At 53.5% G+C, this 21,421-nt stretch overlaps 1 protein-coding gene across 1 annotated transcript in view; it reads right to left on the bottom strand.

The window, feature by feature from the left end:
• The window catches only part of DUSP4 (dual specificity phosphatase 4), a 12,047-nt gene extending 10,369 nt beyond the window's left edge, over nt 1–1,678 (bottom strand). Inside the window, exon 1 of the mRNA XM_069104957.1 lies at nt 1,234–1,678. Within this exon, the coding sequence (XP_068961058.1) occupies nt 1,234–1,678 (445 nt within the window). The remainder of the gene's footprint in view (nt 1–1,233) is intronic.
• Nucleotides 1,679–21,421: the final 19,743 nt, after the last annotated feature.

Here is a 21,421-nt window from a genome sequence, read left to right as displayed (position 1 = left end):
TGCTGTTTTTCAGGAGAGTGAAAAAGGCAACATTTCTAGCTGCTTTTTGGCAGCCAGCAGGCATCCATCATGGTGTGTGTAGTAGAAGGGAGCCAGAAAACGAGGAGTCAAGAACCTGCCCTGGTTTTGCCACTCGGTGACCGTATAACAAAGGAGCTGAGCCTGATCATCTGGAGACCCTGGGTCCCTCCTAGCTCCAAGGGGCCACCGTGTTTGATCCTCGAATGTTCACATCCCGTGTACAAAGCATTGTTCCAAGGCCCCTTCCAGCCCCGACCGCTGTTCTTGGGTTCGTTCCACCGTTGGCATTCTGTTCTAAGACATTCCCTGTTCTAGGCCCCCTCAGCTCTCATAAGCTCTGTTCTAAGATTCTTTCCACCTCCGACATTCCCGGTACCAAACGAACACCTTCTTCGATCAGGTCCAGACTGTGTGGCTTTCTTTTTTTTTTTTGGCTACTGGTGGCAAATGGATGACTGTAAAGGCGAGTCGGGGGTACTTTCAAGCTCAAAAGGGTTGCTAGTACTTCAACCACAGGTCACTGGCCTTTTTCAACAGCTGATGGGGCCAATGGTCCGGAAGCGCGTGTGACCCAAGGGCCGCTTGCCTGGGCTGGGAGACTGGGGGCACCCGGGGCCAGGTGGGGCTTCGGTCCCGCTGCCCTGCCTTGTTCTGCCAGGGAGGTGCCAGGCTAGGCGTCTGAACTCTGGGACATAGGGAAGCTGGTGGGTTTCCGGAAGGGAGAACGGGTTAAAAAGGGGAGGCGGTCAGGAAGGCACCCCCGGCTTCCCCCGGCACTTAGAGACGCGGCACGGCAGCCTAGGGTTTTCTGGAAAGGGGAGAAGGCGCACGGCGGGCACGGAACTGGAAGGATCCTTGAAAAATCATCTGGTCCTGCCCCTCGTTTTACGGATGGGAACACCGCGGCCCGGAGAAGGCGCGGGTCCCTAAGGGTACTGTCCAAACAGGATGGAAGATCCTGGCTGGAAGGGGCCTTGGAGGCGGCAGAAACACGCCCCCTCCCACTGCACGGAGGGGAAGCCGAGGCCCGTTCCCCACCCCCCCACGCCCCGCGTGTCTGGGGGGTTTAGAGCCCCAGGGGTCCCGAGTCGTGCTTCCGGGCTCTCAGACAAAAGAGCGGCGGCTCCGGCCCCCCCCTCCCCCCGCCGCGCCCCCCGCCCAGGGTCCCAGGACGCCCGCAGACTCACGCCCCCGCGCCCCGCCCGCGCTCACCTCGCAGCAGGTAGAGCGGCGCGGGCGCGCGCGGCACGGCCCCCCGCAGCGCGCGCACCACCCAGGCCAGGGCGCCGTCGGGGGCGCGCAGGGCCTCGGCCGCGCGCCGGCTGCGCTGGTCGTACAGGACCACGGCCCCGTAGAGGCCGGCGCGCAGGCGGCGGCCCCGGGCCTCGGCGGCCGGGCCGTCGGCGGCCGGCAGCAGCTGCTCCAGCCGGCCCGGGCCGTCGGGGGCGCGCCGGCGCGCGATGGTGTGGCAGCGCACGGGGAGCGCGCCGCGGATGCAGCCCGCGCTGTGCGCCAGGAAGGGCCGGCAGTCCAGCAGCAGGCACGTGCCCCCGCCGGGCCCGACGCCGGGCCCCCCGGCGCGCTCGCGCTCGTCCCGGCTCAGGAGCCGCCGCAGCGCGCTGCCCTCCAGCTCCCGCAGCTCCCCGGCCGTCACCATGACCCCCCGCCGGCCGCCCCCCCCCGTGGCCGCCGCCGCCTTTTCCGCGCCCCGCGCCCGCCTCCCCCGCGGCTCCCGGCTTTATCCTCCGGCTCCCCGCGGCCGGGGGGGGGGGGCGGCCCCCCCCCCCCCGGGCCCCCCCCCCCCCGGGGGGAGGGCTGGGAAGTGGAAGGGGGGGGGGGGGAGGGGGCTGACGTCACAATGGGCTGGAGGAGACCCGCCTCGCGGCCATTCATAAATCTGGGCGGGCTGCGGGCCCCCCAGGGGGCACGGGGGGGCGGGGGCAATCCAGGCTGTGTGTGGTTGGGGCGGGGCTCGGGGTTCGCTTTCCCTGCCTCGCCCCTCTCCCCCCGACTCGGCTCAGACGAGCCGACAGATGCCCCGGACAAAGACCCTGCGGGTGCTGGGTGGACTCCTAGCTGGTTTCTCAGTCCGATGCCCCACGGAAGGTTCGCCCAGCTTTCAGTCAACACTAAGGCAGGGCTAGCCGGGTACAGGACCCGCGGGCCGGGCACACATCAGCCCCCGCCCGCCCCAACTCTGTCTGTGGACAGACAGCAAGAGACCCGGACCACAGCCAGGGGTCCGGGAGGGAAAGAAACCCGCTGGCCGACTTCGCAAGCGCCGGACTCTCTCCTTAGCCCTTGCTGGTCCGGGCAAGGGTTTGGCGGCTGGCTCAAGAGAACCAGGTGCCAGGAACCTTCCCCAGACCCGGGGGCAAGGGAGGCAAAGTCTAGTTTCCTCGGCTCGGGTTTTGTCGAGTCCCGTGGGGGGTAGGAGAGCCAGTGTTCCAGCCCAGCCCCGGTGCCCTCTTCCCTTCTTCCCCTGTCCCAGTCGGCTCTGTTCCTCCCCGAGGCTTTCTCCTGCGCTGGCCCGCCCCTAACACCCCCCCCCCCCCCCCCCACCCCGGTCTCCCCCCCCCCCCTCCCCCCCCCCTCCCCCCCCCCCCCCCCCCCCTCCCGGGCCTTGGAGGTCCCTTCCAGGGCAAATTCTGGTCACAACGTGGGACCCCCCCCCCCCCCCGCTGTGGTTTCTAACTCCCAGCTTCCTTCCCTCCTTTCCCTCTCCCTCTCCCATCCTTTCCTCCCATTCTCTCCCCTTTTCCTTTCCCCCTCGCTAGCGCCACCCATAGCTACTACTATGGCCATTTTGGCCCTGACAGAGATAGGGTAGGGGCCGATGTCACTGAGCCAAAGGGACCTACGAAGTCTGAGTTGAAAGAAACCTGGGCGTTCCAGTCATTTTCCCACTCCCTTAATGGAGACAGGACAGAGGGAGAGGTGTTAACGTCCCGTCCCACTTTGTGACCAGAATTTGCCCTGGAAGGGACCTCCAAGGCCGAGTCCAAGACCGAGAATCCCTAACATCTCTGCCAAAAGGTCTGCCAGCCAGAGCAGGAGAATCCGCTTGGGGCCCCCACCCCTCCCGGTGCCCCGGACTTTTTCCCACTTGGACAGCCCTGGTTGTCAGGAAGTGGGACGGCCAGGCCCAGAGAGTGTCAGTGAATCCATAATCAATCAATCAATCACCATTTCTGATGTGGTCAGCATGTGGCCGGAACTGTTAGGCGCCTCCCCACAGCTTAGCGCCAAGTTCTGCGCTCTGGGACGCAGGACACAACAAGCCGCAGGCAGAGGGGGTCAGCCCTTCAAACACATAACACCGGGCTCGTGTCCCCCTCCCCTGTGCTGCCTCTGCCCAGGCTTCTTGATATCATGCTCCTGGACGCTCAGCTTCCCTCGACTCTGTCTCTGATTAACTGAATTATACCCACCTTACAGAAGAGGAAATTGAGGCAGTCATTGCTCTCTAACCACTGTACTATGCTGTCCGGTAACTCCATAAGAATTAATTAAAGGAACTGGGAGAGAAGATTCGGGGGAGGACATGGGAATCGCGTTTAAGTGAGTGGATACACAGGAGGGAGATGCTGTTCCTTCTGCTTAACCATGCAAAGTGTGTCTAGGCAGATTCTGACTTGCCAGGTTGGTGATGCTGGGAAGTGGGACGGGCCTCCTTAGGAGGTCGTGAGGTCGTCCTGTGGCCTGGGACACCAGGGGAATTCTGGTGGCAGCCTCGCTGGCCTCTGAGGTCCTGTATTCTGGGGAGACTTTGGATTCAGAAGCAGGGTCCCAGCATCCAAGTTCCCTCCTCCATTCTTCTGTGCAGCACACCCACTGGGTCTCCCGTCCCTCCAGCAGCTTTTCAGTTACCTTCTTTGGGGTCTTTGTTCCTGACAACGCCCCCCCCCCCAGACCACACAGAGACACATGTCAGAGCCTCCTCACCCTCCTTGTCTCCTCCTGACTCACCTATCACTGAACCCCTGGGTACCTCCCCCCATACTGGTGTGGCCCCTGCCCTGCCCAGCAGGGCTAGTAACTGGCACCCAGGCCCCTGCAACTGCTTCCTCTGAGCTAGGAGCACAAAAGATGTCTCCTGGAAGTTTGCTTATGCTGGGAGACAGCTGTTCAGAAAATAACCCAAGCTAAAGGGCAGTGAGTACTTCCTGCCTCCAGGCAGCCCCGGCACACTCCCTCCCATTCAAAGGGATTTCTTTCCTTTAGGGAGGAAACATGATCCCCTTCGATCTACACTCTGAGCCAGGTCGGGGTGGAGGGGGAGGAAACACTGGCCTTTCAGCCTCTCCGGCTGGGTGCTTGTTTCTTCAACTCTGACTCTGTTTTCTGACCTGTGGAATGGGGCTGATGATAAGACTCTCCCTGACTCACCTGTAGCATGAATGAAAAGAGCACACTGAATATCCAGGCAAGCCCCTGTCCTCAAGGAGCTTCCATTCTGCTACCAGGAGACGCCACTTATCAAGGTGGCCAGGGAGCCGGGAAGGGGTGCCCTGCACAGCAAGCCCTAGAGACGGCCAGCAGAGCCCTGGGGCCATTGACTGACCAGTGCTCTCCACCTATGGTAGTGCTAATGCCTGGAAAGTGGTCAGTCCTGGCGGAACAAGGACTGCTGCTGCCCAGCAGAAGCCCAGGGCCTGGGGTTTGCGAGGCTGAAGACTCCTGGGGGGAACAGGTTGGGGCCTGTCAATCTCCTGGTGCCGGCACCATTTTCTGCCCTAACCCAGCAGTGTGTATGGGTGGAGACAGCTGTGCACAGTCCCGCGGCGGCTGGAGCCTTCCCATGTAGGCCCTTCTTGCCTGGAGCAATGCGTCCCTCAGCTCATCCTGACCAGTCCTGGGGAGACACATGAAGTCTGACCCTGAGCCCCTCCCGGGAAGCCTCCCCAGCTGAGCAGGACCATCCCAAGCTGGTGCTCTGGGGAGAAGGGGCTTGGAGGCGGGGGGGGGGGGGATTGGAGGGTAGCTCAGACTTGAGGAATTTCTCATCCTTACTGGGGAGCTGGGCGCAGGTGCCGGGGAGGGGCCCTCGCTCGAGGGCCAGACAAGGTGTTCAAGGACCAGCTTTGTGGCCAGTGATGGCCATTAGGACAAGAGAGTCCCTTCCTCTCCCCCACTCCCGCGTCTCTTCATCTGTAAAAATGCGCTCACAGTCCTCCTCTGGGTCTTATTCTGAGCTGGGATGTTCAGCTCCAAAGTATCCCATTGCTTCCCCTGTTCTTGGGGGGGTTGGGCAGTGGGTCTGGGGGCCACGCACAAACTCTGCCTGGCCTTTTTGGTCTTGACTCTGGATCCCTGTGTAGAGGAATGGACAGCTCCCTCTCAGCCCCTCTGCTCATGGTCCCCGGGGTCCCTAAGGCCAGGCCTCGAGCAGCCAGAGAACCCAGGACACTGCCCACTGCCAGGGGCTGGCAGCCCCCTCCTCACTTCTCAGCTTTGGCCATTAGGGCTCAGGGCCTCGATGGCCCTTTACGGGTGTGGGCCAGATGCCCAAAGCCTGGAGAAAGAGCCCGGGCCTCCCCAGCCCCACCTTTCTAGTTGCCCAAGGGATATCTCTGCATGGATATCCTTACTAGACTATACTCTAATATTACAGGCCTCAGGCCAGACATGACCTTCAAGGCCCTCTGGTCCAGCCCTCCCCTTCACCCTTTTACAGATGAGGACACTGGAGGCCAGAGAGGGGATTCATACAAAGGGAGAGAAAGGCAGATCTGGGACTCGAACCCACATCTTGAGACTCCATGATTGGGTCTCTTTCCACTGGACCACACTGCCCCACCTGGGAAGCCTCACCATGCCCTGGACTCAGCTCACTCTCTTTCTTCCTCTTCTTGCTTCCCTGTCACTGTCTATACCAACTCAGAGAAAATCGCTAACAGCCACACAGACAGCAAACAGCAGCCAGGATTTGGAGCTCAGAGGGCACTTTCTGCACTGCATCACACACCATGGATTGTCCCCTGGGGCTCGGTCTCTAGGTTTGTGACCTACCTCTAAAACAGGGGGGTCAGTCTGGCAGCTTTGCCGTCTTTGTAAATGCATAATGGTGGTGTTTCAGTGGAACACCTTCCTTTCATAATGGGGGGGGGGGTATTCTGTGCATTTAACAACAGGATTCAGAGAAGGAATCATGAGGGATGCCCTAAAGGTCCAGAGCATTAAGAAGTGAAGGAGGGGGAGAATATCGACTTTCTCAGTGGCAGCTTCTCTGCCTGGAGGCACCACTTGATGGGCATACTGGCCGGTTTTAGGCAGTTTCCCAAAGCCCAGAGGATTACAAAGGGGTAGGCCAGGGTAGACCCTGGGGGCCTTGGGACATCAGAAAGGGGCAGCTGGGGGGACTCCATTAGGTGTCAGTCACTGTGCTAATGGGCATTCAAAGAAGGACCAAAGACAGGCCCTGCCTTCAGGGAGCACACCCTCTAAGGGAATCCTAGACCTTTGAGGTCATTCATCCCATTAGCACTAATTGACCTGGGCCTGGGGATACAAAGACAAATGCTTGACAGCCCAGGCCCTCAAGGAGCCAACTTTCCAATGCTATCAAGGACCTGGGAGCTGAAAGGAACCTCCAAGGTCCTCAGCTCTCCCACTTGGCAGATGAGAAGACTGAGGCCCAGAGAGACTGGGCATTCAGAAGTAGAGAAACCTGGACTGCTCACCGCTAGTCTCTAGACCCTCATCCACTCCATGGGCTCAGGGTGAGTCAGCAGGGGCTGAGGGGCAGGAACAAGGTGGGGCTTCCAGAAATCCAAGTCACAGCCAGTCCAAAGCTGGCTTTCAGGTGACACTAAACATAAGCCTCAGAAGCTGCCCTGCCCAGAGGAGGTGACCATAAATGTCCAGCAGACAAGTTGTCATGGCCCAAGTGTGTGCTCCCAACCAAAGGGTCCAGCCATGGAGGAGGAGGGTGGAGGCATCCCAGAGAACTGAAGCCTGGCTGTACTTTAACCATTTTTCCATTGGTTATATCTGAGGGTGGGTTAAAGGCAATTTTTGTCTTTTTGGCATCCTGTGGGGATAGGAGATTGAGATGCGGGGTGGAGGGCGGAAGGAGAGAAAGGTTGTTGGAAACACATACTAATAATAGACCATTTAGACAAGTTTTGTGAAGGCACAATTGTTGAGGGGGACCATCTTGGGACAAGAACTCATCTGTGTTGGGAGCCAGTTTTCCCCTCTAAAGGATCAGCCCAGGGCTGGAGGCAGGGTCATGTGACCTGTGTGTGGGCAGCTGGTACAGACTCAGGGAACGGGATATGGGCACAGGTTTTTCCAGCCCTCATCTCTTCCTCATGGAGAGACCACGAACAAGTCATCTGATCAATGGGAGCCTCAAGGTCTATTTTCCTGGTACCCAGCAAACCAGCAGGAGCCAGAAAGCCTTCCTCACACCAGGGCTGGGCTGCTGTGAGACTCAGGGCACCCCTAGAAACCACAGGAGAAACCGGGAGCAATTCATCCAAATCACCTATAAGCTCCATGCTGGAGTGCAAGGGCAGGGACTGTCTTTGGCCCCTCTGTGTATCTCTGGCACTCTGGCCCAGGAGGTGCTCAATAACTGATTGATTGATTATTGATCAAGGAGAAGAGCAAAGGGAAGATGAGGCCTGGCATCTCACTCATTCCAGGGAAGCAGAACCCTTGGCAAAGGAAGGCTGTGGAGCACGTGGGTGCCGGCTCTTGGAAACAAAAGGCTTAGCTTCTCATCTCAAAGAATTGCAGGCATCTGGAGAGACTTACACAAACCGATGCAGAGTGAGCAGAGCAGAACCAGGACTTTGTACACAATCACAGACACGATGCGTGTGTGACGACCAGCTCTGATAGGCCGGGCTCCTCTCCGCAACGCAGGATTATAAAATAACTCCAAAAGACCCATGATGGAAGGAGATGTCCACGTGCAGAGAAAGAACAGTCTGAATGCAGACTGGGCAAACTACCTGCTCTTTTTCTTGTCTGGTTTTGTTTCCTCTTTCCCATTGTTCATTCCACCCATTACAATCCTTCTTTATAACCTGACTAATGTCTGATGTGAAAGTATTTGCAGATACTATCCTTGATTGCATCCCACCGTGGAGGGGTGGAGGAGAGGGAGGGGGAGAAAATTTGAAACTCAAGTGATTGTGGAACTGAATCTTTTAAACTAAAAGTAAATAAATTAATAAAGACAAAAAAATTTTTAAAAAGAATTCCAGAGCTGGAAAGGCTAAGTGGCTGCCCAACCCAATATAACCCCCCAAAGATGTCCCTCCATGACATCCCCAGGAGGGGGTTCTCCCGTCAGCCTTTTTCCTCATTGATTCCCGGCATGTGTTTGGAAGCTTCTTTCCAGACATTCAGCCAAAATCTGTTTCTGCCGTTCCCCAATGGCTCCTGGCTCTGTCCTCTGTAGCCAGCAGTCACAGACCTGGAGGCTACAGACTAGAGATGTGTGCTGGCCAGGAGAGCAGAGAGAGGAACTCCCATCTGCCCAGTCCTGGACAAGAGCCTCCGGCATATGGCCCCAGGCCCCTCCCACGAGCTGGCATTTGGCACCCAAGGCTTGCCCTTGACTGTCCCTCCATCTTGGGCTAGGCCACCACCATGCTGGCCTCCCAGCATCGGTCATCCAACATGGGAGCCATCCCTCTCAGCCTTTGAGAGAACTCCTGAAGAATCATTGAGCTTTGAGTGAAGGAGTCCTTGTGCTGTGTCTGGAGTGGCCCTGGGATAACCATACTTCAGTTATCACAGACATTTCATAGATGTGTTGAGTAGAAGTGCCTTCCTGAGTCAGTGTGCTCTCCTCGATCAAGTTCTAGACCTGGAACAGCCTAAGTCTGGCCCCGAACAAAGCCCTGGGATCCCCTAAGGTCAAAGGCAGCCCAGAAGCCAGGTGTGGAGACTGCTGCATGTGAGGGATGAAGATTTCTATTGTAGGTGTGATCGATCTCTGGTCTCAGGTGGCCTCTGTCTATAGAATGAAGGGATTGAAATAGACTGCTAAGGTCTTTCCTGGTCCAAGAATTCCCATCTACCCTTGGGTACTCCCCCTCCCTAAGCTGTCTCCTCCCCACAAAAACCCCAAGCAACTTTCAAACATGCCAGGACTAAGGAGACAGGAGTCTTCTGTCCTCCCAGCTCTGGGGGCCACATTCTAGGCATGATGCTGCAGCAGAAAATCCAGGAAAGGGCCACCAAAGCAGCATGGGGGAGGCCTGGAGCCTTGTGCCACCTTAGGATGGGCTGAAGAAAATGGGCACTTGTAGACTCAGGCATCAGCTTACCTGCCTCCTGTTTGTCCTTCATTCTCTAAGGGGGCGGGCAGCCTCAGGGGGTGAGGTCTTGATTTGAGATCCTCCTGGCTGCCTGAGAGAATCTGAAAGCCCACTTAGGGCAGAGTCAGAAGCTGCACAGAGAAATTGCTGGAGTCAGCTTCAGCCTTGATGGCAGTGCAGATTCTGCAAGAGTGCCAACGTACAGATGCCATCGGGCTGCCTTTGGTTGGCATTCCCCATCCCTCAAGGTTTTTGGCAGAATTGCAGATGACCACTCACTGAAGGTGTTATAGAGGGCATCCCTAGGCAGGTGAAGACCACTGAGGACCTTTCCTGCTCCAAGACCCTGAGGTCTTGGAATGGAATGGCATAACTGGAGGGATGGGTGTGTGTGTGTGAGAGAGTGTGTGTGTGAGGGTGAGTGTGTGTGAGTGTATGAGTGAGTGTGAGTGTATGTGAGCATGTGTGCATGTATATGTGTGTGTGTGTGAGGGTGAGTGTGTAACTCCACTGAGGTTCCTGAAGATTCATTTCCATTCTCTGAGTCTCTCTGAGAAAAGTTCTGCCGACATAAATGTGGTATTTTTAGCCTCACTTCAGCATCCCTAGCAGGTGAGTGGGAGGGTGAGTAACAGTGAGAGAGGCAAGATAGGCATGGGAAGACAGGAAAGGGAATTAGGAGCTGAAAGGCCACTTAAAAATAGAGAATGGGAAAAGTCAGCTAATTGGTTGATTTTTCACCTCTTATAGAGAGAAACTAAAAGCACCCAGTGTTAGCTGAAACCTTCGATCAGTTAGGAGAGAGGGGAACATGGTTCTGCCAAGCTTCTTTTCCTTTCTTGCTAATTTTTTATTGGAAAACTTTCCTGATTGCAGGCTCCCCAGGGATGAGGGTATCAGCTGAACCGTAGTCAGTCGGTCAGTATTTAGGGGCACCCACTGTGTCCCAGGCATGACGATAAATGCTGCAGATACAAAGAGAGGCAGACCATCCCGGTTCTCAAGGAGCTCACAGTTTAATAGGCAAAATCAGAGGGATGACTTTTGAGGTGCCTAATAAAATGGAAATACAATTATTTCAGAAGAGCCCAGGAGCTCCATGCTCAGGGAGGCGGAGACACCGCTGAGAAGATCCCAGCCCTCTGTCCCTGTAAACCATCAGAACCCAGATAAAAAGCCAAGTACTTTATTTGAAGCAAGTCCAAGTACTTTAGGAAGGGGATGGACTAAGCCTGGGGGCAGTCTGGGAAGGTTGGGCTGGAGCTGAACCTCCAAAGTATTCCAGTCGCTGAAAACAGATGAATTTTGTGGCCTGAGAACAGCACCAATTTGGGGGGAAGGCAGAGGGCATCAGGGGGTTGCATTGGAGGCAGATTATGAAGGAAGACCCTTGGCACTGGTGTACACTGGCCATGTGACCCTCGGCAGGTGACCGCGCTCCTCTGTCCCCCCCCCCCCCCCCAGCCCAGAGCTCCCTACCTGGTGCTCTGAGGAGAGACCATGGGACAAGGGATGCCTCAGCTTGAGGGGAGGGCAAGAGGCTGGCAGGCTGAACCTTGCTCTGGGTTTCAGGGGTGCCCATGATTCCCTGGATTTCTGAGGAAAGGGGGCAGTTTCTTCCTAGGTAACCACGGCAGGTGAAGAGGATCTGGGCACCTTAATTCTCACACCTGTTTCCAAGTTAAGCTTTCTTGGGCAACTCAAGATAATGTCAAGTTCCAGAAGCACCAAACTCAAAACCAGAAGCACTCTCACTCCCTGGGACAGCTGTTGTCCTAAGTGTGGGGAGAGCCCTCTGACTGCCGGCATGGGGCCAGCACAACGGATGCTATTTCCCATAGGCACAGGCTCGTCCAAATAATAATGTGTCGGGGTGAGGGAACCTCTCCGGCCTCAGTTTCCTTCCTTGTAGTTTTTGGTGTGTGGGTGGAGGACAGGCCAGATGGTCTTCTAGAGGCTCATCTCTTCCCATGTTACAGCTATACTGGGGCCCAGAGTAGCCAAATATTGCCCAGTGTCCCACAGTCCATCATTGGACCATACCAGCACTGGAACTCAGGTTTTCTGCTGACAAGTCCTTCCTGGCCCCCAGGCCAGCCCCTCACTCCTAGGATGCAGGACCCACTTACCAGGGCTTTGGAGAAGAGCCTCCCCAGCCTAGTTCAGTTCCCAGAATACACTAGGGGCTGGGGGGGGGGGGAGAGGGAGGAGGAAGGTAGAGACAGAGATAAAGAGATAGAGACGGAGAAAGCTCTACAAAGAAAAAGAAAAGCAGTCAGAGAGACATAAAGACAGGGAGAGAGGCAGAGACTGGTAGACATACAAAGAGAAAGGGAGGAGAGGAGAGAGAGGGGGAAAGACAGAGGGAGGGAGAGGAGGAGAAGTGAGTAGAGGGAGGGGGAGGGAGAGAGAGGGAGGAGAGAGAGAGAGAGAGAGAGAGAGAGAGAGAGAGAGAGAGAGAGAGAAGGTGGGAGGGAGAGGGAAGAAAGAGAGAAAGAGGGAGATAGAAGGAAGGAGGGAGAGGGAGGAAAGAGAGAGCCAGCCCGGGGTCAAGGCAGGCCCCTTCCCCCAACAGGAAATAGCTAACAAGATTACGGAGGCTTTGGTGTCTGCCCTGGGCAGAAAACAAATGGAGGGGGTGGGGCAGAGGGCAGGCAGATTCCGGGCGATTAAGATTTCTCTTCTAATCCATCCGTCCCCACCACGGCCCCATCCCCCCAGCTGCTCACCTTTTTGGGAAGCGGAAACTGAGACTTAGCCCTCTTGGCCCTGGGCCACACTGCCTTTCAAACACAAAGTCCTCAATCTTCCTGTTCTGCCTAGTGAAGTGGGAATGGGGTGTCTTGCTTGGACTCAAGAGTCCTGAGTTCGAATTCTGCTATCTGTGTGATCTTAGACAAACTCTTCCCTCTTGGTTGGATCTGAGGAACTGAATTCGAATTCCACTGTTGCTATTTATTACTCGTGTGACCCAGTGGGCCTCAGTTTACAAGTCTGTGAGCTGAGAGGGCTGGTGTCTGTAGTCCCTCTCCCCTCCAGTTCCTGTGATCCAGCAACCTCTCTGTAGGTCACTGTGATATCGCTGTGCTGGGCTACCGGCCTCATGTGAATATAAAGTAGGTGTCGATCCCTAAATAAAAGTAGCCTCGTTTACAGAGAGGATCTCCTTCAACCCTGCAAAGCACTTATTTAGAGTCATTTTTACAGGTGTTTGGAGGTGTTTGGGGGAGATCTCAAGTCCCTGCTTTTACTCCGACATCTGCCTGTGAAGCATTTTTAAGTGCCTACAGTTTACTGGGGGAGCAGGCCAGTCCTGCCCTCAAGGAGCCCCTTAGACTGACGAACAAATCAGGTGCAGACACAGAGTGTTAAGCCCTTACTCTGTGCTGAGCTTGGGAATGCAAACAGAAGGAAAAGAAGCCGGTTCTGCCTTCGAGGTCTGCCAAGTCTTGTTCAGTCATTTCTGTGGACCATAACACTGCCCATGGGGTTTTCCTGGCAAAGGTACTGCAGTGGTTTGCCATTTTCTTCTCCAGTGGATTAAGGCAAACAGAAGTTAAGTGACTTGCCCAGGGTCACCCCAGCCAAATAAAAGTAAAGTCAAATCTGAACTTCGGTCTTCCTGCCTCCAGGCCCAGCACTCTCTCCATTGGATTGCCTAAAAGGTGTTTACCTGCTAATTGGGGAAGAGCAAGCTTAAAAGGAGGAGAGGCCCCCAGGTTGGGGCTTAGTAGAGAAAGTCCAGCCTGGAGAGAAATCAACAGAAAGAAGGCCATAGCTTTAAGGGGAAAGTTCCTGCAGAAGCGGAGATTTTAGGTGGGACTTGAAGGAAAGCAGGAGGTGGAGAGGAGGACAGAGAACATTCTATGCCCAGAGTCTGGAAACGAAGTGTCTACTCTGAGGAACAGCCCCAAGGCCAGAGTCACTGATGTGCAAAGTGTGGGGGGTGGGAAGAGAGGGAAAGGGGTAAGGAGTCCCGAGAGGGAAGAAGGGGTCGGGTTATAAAGGGCTCTAAAATCCAAACACAGCATTCTGCATTGGCTCCAGGAGGTGATAGGGAGCCACAGGGGTTTATTGAGCAGGGGGTGACGTGGCCAGACCTGCATTTTAGGAAAATCACTTTGGTGGCCAACTGGAGAAAGGACTGGAGGATAGGCAGAAGCAGTCAGGGAATAGCCCCTGTGGGAGGTAATTAGGGTCTGCACCAGGGTGGGGGCAGGATCAGAGGAGGGGAGGGGGCAAACTGGAGGGATTTGATGAAGGCAGAAATGAGAGAATTGGCAGCAGATTAGATACCAGACAGGCTGGGGAATGGGGGCTTCGGTGCCCTGGGCAGTGTGGGAGGGCCCTTGGAGCAGCAGAGTTTTGGAGGACAGAACCCATACCCCTCTTCCTGCAGTAATCTGCCAACTGTCACCTCCATAGACCTGCACACGTAAGAAGGTTCCTGCGTAGGGAGATTAAGGCTTTTCACTGGCCCAAATACAGCAGACTTTGCTGCTCACATTAAAACCGGCAGTGGGGGCAAAGGGAATGGAGACTTTGACTTTGCCTCCTTGGCTCAAGCTAATCTGGCAGTGGCGCCAGAGTGGAGGGGGCCCCCCGTATGTGTGGGTGGCTGTCCCCAGGTAAAGTCGCTACCTTCGATGTCTCACCCAGCCACGGCACTGGCCCTGGCCAACTGGCTAAGGCCAGACAGGAAGGAAGAGATGCAGTCTCCGTCATGGAAAGGAGTTTCTGCTCGAGGTTCTCCATGTGCATGAAGTAGAGCCCCAGATTCCTCCCCTGAAACAGTCCAGCGGGGAAATCTGGAAAAGAGGGGAAGGAAAAAATGATGGGACAGAAGACAGAGCCGGAGGGAAAGAGGGCTGAGACAGAGAAGGGCAGAGCCGGAGGCGGAGGAAAGCAGCCTGGCTACCCGCGCAGGAGGGCCTGAAAAAAGTGAGGGGCTTCGGGAGCTGTAGTCATTTCCCTGGCTAATGTGTCTCTCCCAGTCACGGTCCCGTCCCCTGCTGGCAGCACCCCGCACGGGGGGGGCAATGCCCCTTCCTTCCCCCAAACATCCATTGTCTTTTGGGATGGAGCTTGGTGCTGACACCAATCTGATCAGCGTTGAGCTCTCCCGCACTGCTTTATCCCTTCACAGCCCCACTTTCCCTTTTAAGGATTTACAAAGACATAATTGTATTCAGTCTTTAATCTATATTAGAAATGCAGGGACGCCAGCACTAATCAGCCGGAGTGCCCTTTCCTAAGAGGACGACCCTTCCCCCCCTCTCACATCCACACCCCAGGGAAAGGAGGCCCAAGGCAGAAATGCAGTTTCCGCTGAATGCTCTTCCCCACTGGGATGTAGCCAGCGTGAATGTTTCCCCAGCTTTTTTTCTGGCAGCCCTACCTCAGGGTAGATAAGTGCCTGGAGAGGGGTTGGGGGTGGGAGAGAGAGAGGAGCTCAGAGTGCAGGACATGGGCTATGCTGACAGGTCTGCATCCATAGGGTCTCCTGGAGGCATACACCCTCCCTTTCACAGCCCCCACACACTCCTTCGAGATTCCCAGTGCCCCAAAGCTTGTGCCCCATAGTACCATTCAGGTTCAAGGGCACTGAGCCCATACAAGCGGGTCCTACCAAGGCAGCCAGGGGGAAAAAAGAGCCCGGCTTCCAGAATCAGGCGCGCCTCTGCCTCCCAACCTTAAACCCCTGCAACCTTGGCTTCCTCCATCAACTGCACTGTCTGCTTGCTTTTCAGACATATACCCTCCCAAAGAAATTACGGGGCAGGCCCAAGCATTCCGTAGGAGATCATTGCTCACCTTGGAGGGAGCAGCTCTTCTGAGGTGGAAGGCAGTTGGTGAGGGCCTCCTGAGTGGGTGTGCATACATGCATGGGCGTGTAGGAGAGGGCCAGAGAAGGGAGAGGTGAGAGCAAATGAGCGGGCAAGGACTGCCACATTTTCAGAAGGCCTGACTTTATCAGCTACAACAAGAGGTCCGGAGGGAGCAGGTGCTGGCACGAAATCTGAGCCATTCCAGTTGCCAATGTCACCCGGTACCCCGAGATGGGATGAACATGACCTTCCCGGCTTCCTGTAAGTCCCACTGAAATCTCACCTTACACAGGAAGCCTATTCCAATGCCTCCCTCTTGTTCATTATTTCCTGTCTGTACTGCACATAGCTTCTTTGTATGCTGTTTATTTTCACAATGTCTTACCCATTACATTGTCAGCTCCTTGAGGACTGGAACTGTCTTTTGCTGTTACATTCCCAGCTCTTAATAGTGAGCCTGTGATGTGGTAGGCACTTAATAAATATTTATTAACTGATTAATTTCATTCTATTGCACCAACATTGATAAATCACCTGTTGTGTCCAGAGTCCTGGGGGAAAAGGGATGGGGCACATGGGCAGAAAATTTAGAGGACACAGTTGCATCTTCTTGGTTCTCACAGTTTGGGGGGGGGGGGTGGGGGGAAGCAGACAATAGGTCACCATCACAGCTAAAACGCTGCCGGAAACTAGGGAGTGAGTGGGTGGGGGGAAGGGTATGGGGCAAAGTGGTGAGCTGAAAGAAGTGGAATCCAATTCTCGTAAAGCAGGCTGGGAAAATTCTCACCAAGGCCAGGTTATTGTGTTCAGGTCAAGTGTCACTGACGCTCTTTCCCCTGGTGGAGGAATCCGGGTCCCTCAAGGACAAAAGTGCCCTGGGACCACGTGAGCCTGGTGTGAGAGCCCACAAGTCACTAAAAAAGGTGGAGTCAACGCTGGACTTTGCTTCAAACTTTATAAAGCCCTCCTGTCCCCCACCCCCACACCCCAGAAGTGGCTTTGTTCCAGAGCTTTGTAACCATGTTATTTAGAAATGAAATAATCTCCAGAAAGCCAGGGCAGGTTTAGAGAGAGGATTATCATAAAGCTGTTTCTTTCCCTGGAATCCCATTAGGAGAATCAGTAGGCTGGTCTTTTGACTTTTCCATCCTTATGTAAACAACCCAAAAGAACTCAGATCTCACTGTGTCTACCTCACGGGGGCATACCACATAGGGATGCAGTGAACTTCTGGGACAATGAGCACATGGGGTAAATGGCTGCCTGGAGGGAGGTCCGGAGGGAAGTATTGTGGGCAGTGGGAGGAAAAGGTCTCAGTGGGGGCGGGGCATGTGTGAACAGTTCCCAGCAGTAGAAATGACTTAAGAAAAGGCCTGTCTAGTCTTCAGTTACCTTGGGAGAGATCACTGGAATCCATTTCTCTTAAATCATATTCATTTTAATTCAAGAAGCATTCATAAGAGCCTAGTGCACAGGGCTCAAACACACACACGCACACTGCATGGGTTTTAGGGCCAGGCCTCCTAAGTGAATTGGACAAAGGACAGTGCACAGCTGGCTTTTATCATACCTGCTTTTAAGGTGATCCTCAGATGGTATTACTGTTAAAATCATAGCAGTAAGAAGTGGCATCATTTGAGCCCCAATTTACTATAACCCATAGTCCACAATCTAGGACTCAGGCAGAATAGACGACTTGATGGGAGCTTGACCCCGAAGGGTCAGCCTCCTTTCTTTGGCTTGTCCCCAACTGGGTTAAGACTGAAAAGTCTCCAACCTATAACTTAGGTTTAGACCATATCTAGACTGTTCTCCAACGTGGGTGGCAGAATCCCCAGATATCATTATCACTCAATATATCATTTAGCTATTGGGCATGAGATAGGGTTGATTTGATCCCATAGAAAATGCAAAATCTTTTGTCAAGGACTCTCAGGGACCGAGGAACAGATGTAGAAACAGGAAATATTCAAATAGCCTCATTGGGGCCACCCTCTACCATTCTGGTGAGACCCTTTCCAAGAGTGTTGCCCTAATAATCATAATATCATTCTTATGGTTTAGAGTCGCCTTAAAAGGCAAACCTACTTTGGAGCTGACTGAGGGTACAGACTTCTTCTGAACCCCACAGACCACATAGTCTATATAACATGTTTGGCTTCCCAAGAAAGATGCTGCCCAGGGATGGTCTTCCTCCAAGGAGCAGGATGCATCAGGACATGTTATCTCTTTCCAAGGTCCAATGCCTGAAATCTAACACAGAGTATAACAGTGGACTGGTCAACAGGGACCGAACCTTTGACTGCATGCAATCTATTCTTCCTGCTGTCCAGGCATGTGGATGCTTGGGGAGCCTACACCTGGAAGTGCATGATGACACAGATGCAGAGACTCTGATTCTGATTCAGCTCATGTACAGGCATGAAAGCCTTTGGATTGGCCACCGCAGAGGAATGCAGCCTCGCTCTTGTTTGGTGCTGAGTGAGCCCCTGGACAGACAGAGGAGCACCAAGCAAGCGCTGCCCGGGCAGCTCGGAGAGTGCACGGCCGCCCTCTGGTCTGTGTGTCTCTTGATCTTGGGTGAAAGAGTATCGGAGCATACTAGGGGATGTTTACCTTTCTCCGTTCATCTCCTGCCATTACCCTACACCAGAGATGGAGGCAATGGGATCTGAACATCAGGACTGAGCACGTAGGTGGGGATAAGGGGGTGGATATAAGACATGGCATGGAGTTGAGTCAAAAACATTCAAAATGGAGAATGATGGGATGGAAAACTCTTAATGGCTAAAGGGTTGCCAGTTTGGGTGACGAGGAGGAGGATGCTGCCCTTGACAAGAATAGGAAAGTTTGGAAGAGGTACACATTGTGTGGGCATGAGAAGGAAGATAATGAGTTCTGTTTGGAGGGGGTGGGGCATCTAGATGACAATGGCCACAGCCAGCCGGGACGCAGGAGGGGAGTTCATGCAACATATAATCCAGCCAAGGAAACTGAGAAGGAGCAGTCGGACAGGAAGGAGGAGAATCAGGAGACAGCAGTGTCATGGCAGCCAAGAGAGGAGAAAGTGCTCTGGATGGGGAGGTGATGGCTACATGGGAAGCTGCAGAGATCAAGGAGAATGAGGACTGAGGAAAGGCCACTACATTTACTCATGATGACATCATAGGCAACCTCAGAGAAACCTGTTTCAGTGGGTTGGTGAAGCTGGATACCAGGTTTCAAGGGATAGAGAAGGGAAGGAGTGATGAGGTGAATCCAGTGAGAATAAGTTGTTCTTCTTAGAATTTGGCTGTGAAAGGGAGGAGAAAGGGTTGTGAAGGTAGTTGGAGAAAACATCAGGGCGAATATTTGGGAGAAGAGGTGAAGGAAACGAATATGTTGGTAGGCAGTGGGTTAGGATCAAGAAAACAAAGTGAGATGGAAGATGACAGAGAGAAATCAGTGAGGCAACTCCCAGAGGAAATGAGGGAAATGAGTGGTATAATGGAGGGCACAAGCAGAAGCAGTAGCCTTGGAAGGAAGAAGGGTCACTCACCTCTTCTCTTCAAACATAAGCTCAATGGAGGAGAAGCTCAATAAAGATGTAGAGGGGGTGTGGAGGTAATGAAGAAGAGCAGAGTGATCAAGGTCCTCTGTTGAGAAAGAGCTAGCAAGGCATTTCGGATGGAGGGGGCTCAAGGAGACAGAAGACTTGGAATGGTTTCGAATCTGTCAAGGAAGAGTGAAACCACTACTGGGTAACAGTGATGTCTCAGATGGGGTCATCTAACAGGAGTGTAGAGTCGGCACTAACTTGGTATTTTTCTGTCTAGTAGTATGGGAGCACAGAGGTCATAGGAAGCTAGAACAGAGCTGGAAAGGGTCTTGGAGACCATCATGTTTGACTCCCTTGTTTTACAGAAGAGGAAACTGAGACCAGAAAGGGGCATGGGTAGTTTTCCTAGAGGTCAAAGGGTCCATTGAAGGGTTTGGAAGAGGTGGTTATGCACTTATCCCCGAATCTGAGCAAGAATTCCCTGTACAACATCCCCCAAACAGTGGTCACCTGTCCTCTGCTTGAAGGCTACAAAGTATGGTTGAACTTATCCCCTCCAAAAAGCAGCTCATTTTACTGTGTAACAGCTCAAATGGTTGGAAGGTTTCCTAAGCCTGAATCTACCTCTCTGTGACTTCCATGGCTTACTCCTGGTTCTATCATCTGAGACCAAGCTGAACAAACCTGGTGAGCTCTCTTCCTCATGACAGACAACTGAATCAATCCTCAGGCAGATCGAATGTCTTGTTCAAGCTGAAGATGCCCAATCTTTATTAGTGTTCCTCATTCGAGAGTTTCCCTCTCGTCTTGTTTACCTTCCAGACACACTCATGTGTGTGTGTGTGTGTGTGTGTGTGTGTGTGTGTGTGTGTACCTCACCTCTAAATACCAAAGGCTATCTTCAACCTTATCTTTTTATCTGGAACTAATCTTTGATGTGAGGGGCTGAAGTGGCCTGTAGGAGTATTAATTTATCAGTTAGCATAGTTTAAAATTAATGGCTCTCCAAGTCCCTTAGCTAAGAGCAGAATCTTAGCTGAGGGAAGGGGAATCACCCAAACCATCTCTTTAATCACTAATGTGCAGGGAAGATCTGGGTCATCTCCCTCCGTTAAGAATGATCCTGGTTGCCATAGCTAAGTGACTGGTTAACAGATTTTAGATTCTGGCAAGCCTTAATTTAGACAGTCAAAAACAGCCTATATCAGTTAAGTTGTCACGAGGACAAAGCTCTTTTTGCCTTAGGCACAACAAATTTTGGTGCATTTGGTAAGAGAGAATAGAAACTCAGCAGGAAAGGTGATGTATATTTCTTGTTCCAAAACACAGCATTTTTCAAAGAAGGGGATAAAGGGGAGGGAGATGAAGATGGAGGAGGATGGGGAAAGACAGAACCTGCCTCTCTCTGATTCCCTTATTTTTTCTTTCCATGATCAGGAGAGTGTGACAGGAAGGCAGTTCACACCTTTCTGAGGCAAATTATTAGAGCAAAGAGAGCTCAGCTTTCAGGGCTGGCTTTGGGTTGACCCTGATAACGCTCCTTACGCATGACGCTCCATTTTCTGCCCTGGCTGCCTCCTGCCTGGAATGCACTCTCCCCTCACCTCTGGGCACTTAGTGCCTTCAAAGCTCCTCTCAAGGGTCACTTTCTTGAGCCTCCCCTCCAGCTACCAGGAACTTCCTCTGCCCCTCCCCCATTGCCTTGTACTAATCTTGTACCTTTCTATATAAATCTATGTGTGCTCATGTGGTCTCCCCAACAGAACGTGAGTTGCATGATGGCAGGGGTCATTTCATGTTTGTCTTTGCATGCCTACCATGGAAAAAGACCGAGCCCATCCTAAATGTCTTCAGTGAGGAGAACTAGAAGACCTGAGAGGTTGTCACAGATAGATTTCCCATGGAAGTCAGGAAAGGCATTTTAGGCATTCAAACTGGCTCAAAGGACAAGGACTTCGTCGGAGGTCGTGGGCTTCCTTTCACTGGAGGGCGCCAGGTAAAGGCTGTGACTTCTCATCTATTTTGTAACATGGCTGGGATGGTGGGCTACAAGGCCCTTCCAACTATGAGACCAATTTTGTGAGCCCACCCAAATAATCTAGATAGAAAGTAATGACCAAATCAAGAAGGAACTAGGAGAGTTCTTTAGAATCCACCGGATCTGTTGGCTGTCTGGAGATGGGGTTGAGGGAGCCAGCAGTGTTAAGGATAACTCTGTCATCCTGAGTCTGGGTCACTGGGAAGATGACGTGATCATTGATCGAGAGAAGGAAGTGAGAAAAGGGAACAAGGCCAGAAGGGAAGCTGATGAGTCCAGTCCTCCCCCTTTTTCCCCTTCCTCTCTTGCGACATGACTTATCTGCTGCCACTTGGGGAAAATGGGTGAGTTCCACACAGATGAATTTTCAGAGAACTCTTTGGCTGGAGGGGACTCTTGGGACAATTTTTAGACCTTTTTATGGGAAATGGTTTTTCTTTATTGGATGCTATTCTCTCCTCCCTCTGAGAGCAGAGAACACTGAATGTAACTTACCTTTTCTGGATGACTTCATGTACATTTCTGGGGCCTCTGTCTCTTTATCAATAAGATGGTGGACCTGGGTTCCAAGGGTCCTGGGTGTTCTTTCCATTTGCACCATCCAGTGGTTCTGCGATTAGTCTATGAAACAACCAAGGAACATTTTAAGGCACTTACTGTGTACCAGCCACAGCACTAATGCTGGCAATACAAAGAGAGGCAAAGATCACTCCCT

Source organism: Petaurus breviceps, unplaced genomic scaffold, assembly GCF_028583685.1.
Source record: "Petaurus breviceps papuanus isolate PSGF00001 unplaced genomic scaffold, PetGlider_PUasm1.0 689, whole genome shotgun sequence".
Classification (NCBI taxonomy): domain Eukaryota; kingdom Metazoa; phylum Chordata; class Mammalia; order Diprotodontia; family Petauridae; genus Petaurus; species Petaurus breviceps.
Note: the sequence above shows the minus strand (reverse complement) of the source record. Positions and strands in the feature narration are given on the sequence as shown.